Source organism: Trichomycterus rosablanca, chromosome 1 (genome assembly GCF_030014385.1).
Source record: "Trichomycterus rosablanca isolate fTriRos1 chromosome 1, fTriRos1.hap1, whole genome shotgun sequence".
Classification (NCBI taxonomy): Eukaryota; Metazoa; Chordata; class Actinopteri; order Siluriformes; family Trichomycteridae; genus Trichomycterus; species Trichomycterus rosablanca.
In genome coordinates this window covers 2,600,626-2,605,497 of record NC_085988.1, presented here as the reverse complement: position 1 = coordinate 2,605,497, position 4,872 = coordinate 2,600,626, and the positions used below count along the sequence as shown (strand labels likewise).

At 44.5% G+C, this 4,872-nt stretch overlaps 1 protein-coding gene across 1 annotated transcript; it reads left to right on the top strand.

Moving 5' to 3' along the window:
* The first annotated feature begins 2,961 nt into the window (after positions 1-2,961).
* On the top strand, positions 2,962-4,113 carry LOC134317228 (interferon-inducible GTPase 5-like). The gene has a single exon (XM_062997996.1). The coding sequence runs from the start codon at positions 2,962-2,964 to the stop codon at positions 4,111-4,113; it is 1,152 nt and encodes a 383-aa protein (XP_062854066.1).
* The last annotated feature ends 759 nt before the right edge of the window (positions 4,114-4,872 follow it).

Genomic DNA, 4,872 nt, shown 5'->3' with positions numbered 1-4,872 from the left:
CAGTAGGGTGATGATGTGGTAGCAGTGGGGTGATGATGTGGTATCAGTGGGGTGATGTGGTAGCAGTGGTGTGATGTGGTAGCAGTGGGGTGATGATGTGGTAGCAGTGGGGTAATGATGTGGCAGCAGTGGGGTGATGAGGCAGCAGTAGGGTGATGATGTGGTAGCAGTAGGGTGATGATGTGGTAGCAGTGGGGTGGTGATGTGGTAGCAGTGCGGTGATGTGGTAGCAGTGGGGTGGTGATGTGGTAGCAGTGGGGTGATGATGTGGTAGCAGTGGGGTGGTGATGTGGTAGCAGTGCGGTGATGATGTGGTAGCAGTGGGGTGATGAGGCAGCAGTAGGGTGATGATGTGGCAGCAGTAGGGTGATGATGTGGTAGCAGTGGGGTGGTGATGTGGTAGCAGTGGGGTGATGATGTGGTAGCAGTGGGGTGATGAGGCAGCAGTAGGGTGATGATGTGGCAGCAGTGGGGTGATGAGGCAGCAGTGGTGTGATGATGTGGTAGCAGTGGGGTGATGATGTGGTAGCAGTGGGGTGGTGATGTGGTAGCAGTGGGGTGATGATGTGGCAGCAGTGGGGTGATGAGGCAGCAGTAGGGTGATGATGTGGTAGCAGTAGGGTGATGATGTGGTAGCAGTGGGGTGGTGATGTGGTAGCAGTGGGGTGATGATGTGGTAGCAGTGGGGTGATGATGTGGCAGCAGTGGGGTGATGTGGTAGCAGTGGGGTGATGATGTGGTAGCAGTGGGGTGATGTGGTAGCAGTGGGGTGATGATGTGGTAGCAGTGGGGTGATGATGTGGTAGCAGTGGGGTGATGATGTGGTAGCAGTGGGGTGATGATGTGGCAGCAGTGGGGTGATGTGGTAGCAGTGGGGTGATGATGTGGCAGCAGTGGGGTGATGTGGTAGCAGTGGGGTGGTGATGTGGTAGCAGTGGGGTAATGATGTGGCAGCAGTGGGGTGATGTGGTAGCAGTGGGGTGATGATGTGGCAGCAGTGGGGTGATGTGGTAGCAGTGGGGTGGTGATGTGGTAGCAGTGGGGTAATGATGTGGTAGCAGTGGGGTGATGATGTGGTAGCAGTGGGGTAATGATGTGGTAGCAGTGGGGTGATGATGTGGTAGCAGTGGGGTGGTGATGTGGTAGCAGTGGGGTAATGATGTGGTAGCAGTGGGGTGATGATGTGGTAGCAGTGGGGTGATGATGTGGCAGCAGTGGGGTGATGTGGTAGCAGTGGGGTGATGATGTGGCAGCAGTGGGGTGATGTGGTAGCAGTGGGGTGGTGATGTGGTAGCAGTGGGGTAATGATGTGGTAGCAGTGGGGTGATGATGTGGTAGCAGTGGGGTGATGAGGCAGCAGTGGGGTGATGTGGTAGCAGTGGGGTGGTGATGTGGTAGCAGTGGGGTGATGTGGTAGCAGTGGGGTGATGAGGCAGCAGTGGGGTGATGATGTGGCAGCAGTGGGGTGGTGATGTGGTAGCAGTGGGGTAATGATGTGGTAGCAGTGGTGTGATGATGTGGTAGCAGTGCGGTGATGAGGCAGTGTTTAGGTTAAAAACCAGACGGGCAGCTGCATTTTGAATGAGCTGCAGGGGTTTAATAGTGGACACAGGATCTCCTGCCAGAAGAGAGTTGCAGTAGTCCAACCGTGAGATTACAAGTGATTGGACCAGAATCTGGGGAGCTTCCCTGGAGAGAAATGGTCGAATCTTCCTGATGTTGTACAAGAGGAACCGGCACCATCTTGTCATGTTGGCTATATAAGGAGAGAAGGTCAGCTGGTTATCCAGGACAACACCAAGGCTTCTTACCTTATCAGATGGTCTGATCTGGGAGTCATCAAGAGAGATGACTAGGTCCTGGTTTGGAGATTGATCTCCAAGAATGAGTAACAGCTCAGTCTCGCTGGGATTGAGTTTTAGATGATGAGCTGAAATATAATGGATATTTTGGGAGTGTGGGATCAAAAGACACTACAGGACCAAATGAAAATTGTGGCCAAAATATTATACAACATATTTGATATAAAATTATGTTGCATCTGTGCAAACTCAATTAGAAGAACACTTCAATCAGAGTATAAAAGAGTATCAGTGTAGTTTCTCACTTACTTAGTGTTGTGCTCAGATGGAACAAGATATACCAGTCATTCTGGTCTGTGACTGGTTTGCCAACAATCCAGATCTTTAGTGCTGTACCTTCCACCACATTCCCCATGTTCTAAATTCAATATAAGAATTCTTTTCAGCATGAATGTGTCTGAACACAGACTGCACAGCCATGTGCCACTGATGGAAACATGCATACCATCCACGCAGATGAATGCCAGTGATGAATCTACCATGCCAGGCTTTTTTAGTTCAAATTTAGTTCAAAAAATAGTTGATTTATCATGAATGCTTTTTTTTTCATTAAATGGGCATCATACAGACACACTTTTGAAAAGCCTTCCCATGAGAATGGAGTATGTTATGGCTGCTGGGGATATGGGGGACAAACATATTAATGCTTGTAGTTTTGGAATGGGATGTTCACTAAGCTCCTGGTCAGGTGCCCACATACCTCCAGCCAAATAAAGTATATTCAAGTCAATTTTCTATATCAAACACAGTACATACTGTATAACATTGTCTCTAAAAACTCATGGCTGTAAATGTAAAAGGTCATTATCTTAGGAACAACATATGACCTGACAAAATAATAATAATAATAGTAATGGTTCTTAGTTTACTTACAGGCAGTAGCAGCAGTAGTCCCTGGATGAAGTGAAGAACCTGACGAGTGACCTTCTGTAAAATAAACTTCTACAAACGTCTACAAACTTCTTTTTATTATTTTATAGGTATGACCTGCCAATTTCACACACACACACAAAAACATACTAAGGAAATATTTAAAATGGTATATATTTATTTATTCTAATGTCTCTTTTTGCAGGTTAAAGCAGTAAAACTTTTGACAATGAGCAGTCAAGATTCTGACATAACTGCATTACTAGAGGCATCAGGAGAGTCCACTTTCAAAAAAGCTACTAAAAAAGCACAAGAGGTGGTAGACCAGTTAACTAATATCTCACTGGACGTTGCTGTAACTGGGGAATCCGGGTCAGGAAAGTCGACTTTTATTAATGCAATAAGAGAACTGAGTGATGATGATGAAGGTGCAGCTGCAACTGGTGTTACAGAAACTACCTCTGAACCAACCCCTTACCAACACCCAACAATGCCAAATGTGATTTTCTGGGACCTTCCTGGAATTGGAACCACAAAGTTTAAGGCTAAAGATTATCCTAAGAAGATGCAGTTTGCCAGGTATGATTTCTTCATCATCATCTCATCTGAGAGATTCAGAGAGAACGACATCCTGCTGGCCAAAGAGATTAAAAAGAAGAAAAAGCTGTTTTACTTTGTTAGATCAAAGATAGACAATGATGTCAATGCAGAACAAAGTAAAAAAGACTTTAATGAAGAGAAAATGCTCAGTAAAATCAAGCAGAATTGTCTGGAAAACCTCAGAGAAATTGAAAATCCTAAAGTTTTTCTCATTTCCTCCAGAGATATTTCTGCATTTGATTTTGAGGAGCTTGTGGACACACTGATGTCAGAGCTTCCAGAGCATAAACGATACGCTCTAATGAGGTCAGTACCAGTCACTTCTGTGACTATGCTGAAGAAAAAAGTCAGAATGTTTAAGATAGCAGCCTGGGCTGCAGCTGCTTGCTCTGGTGGAATTGCAGCAGCTCCAGTACCTGGTCTATCATTTGCATGTGATGTTAGCATTCTGGTGGCTTTCTTTACAAGCTGCTACTTCTCATTCGGCCTTGATGATAAATCGATTGAAAGACTCTCAAAACGAGTCAACAAGCCACATCTGAGATCTGTGATAAAATCTCCACTTGTACTGGCACTGGCATCAAACTCAGCTATGAGACTGCAACTATCTGCATTAGCCTGTAGTGAAGTTTTGGAATCCCTGTTTAGCTTTCTACCTGGTGTAGGAAGTGCTGTAGCAGCAGGAATATCTTTCACTGTTACATATACACTTCTGAAGAATGGACTGAAAGAGCTTGAAGAGGCGGCGCTGATGGTACTGAGAGAGACCGAGTTAAAGTAATGCACTGATTGTACGTTTAGTAGGTCAAACATACTGTATAATCAATAATAATAATAATTATATCAGCAACACAAAATTACATCAAATTTAACAGAAATTTAACAGAACATACTCACTTTATTAACACATTTGATTTCATGTATTGTGTATTATAATATTGTAATCAGATTTGTTTTGTTGTTGTTTTTTTTAATTACTATTTTTCCCTACTTTTTTTCCCCTCCAATTTATATCCCCCAGTCTAGTCGTGTCCAATTACCCTGATTACGTCCTCTATACTGATTCGACCCTTCACCGCTGACTGAGGATGCCTCCCAACTGACATACGCCCCCTCTGGTACGTACAGTCAGTACAGACTGCATTTTTCATCTGCACGAGTCGAGTTCATACACTTGACGGGCACTGTGTACGGAGGGCCACACCCCCATCAGCATTATTCCTCAGCCCTGTGCAGGCGCCATCAGTCAGACAGCAGGGGCCGCAGTTGCAGTTATGAGGATCTATGATTCGAAACCCTAACTCTGGTGAGCTAGCGTACTTTACCGCTGCTCCACCTGAGCGGCTGTTTTGTTGGGGTTTTCTGTTGTTTTAATCTTCTATCAGAATAATGGAAATTTTATTTACCATGTTATTTTCCTTATATACTTGATAATATGTTTTAGTTAGAGTCGTTTAAATGTGCAAATCGGTACATTTATTTTATTATGAATAAAATACCTTTAAACATCGAGTGTCTGGTTTACTGACAGATTAAAAAA

Coding starts and splice junctions, on each gene's coding strand:
- LOC134317228 (XM_062997996.1), top strand. CDS start 2,962: ATGAGCAGTCAAGATTCTGACATAACTGCATTACTAGAGGCATCAGGA.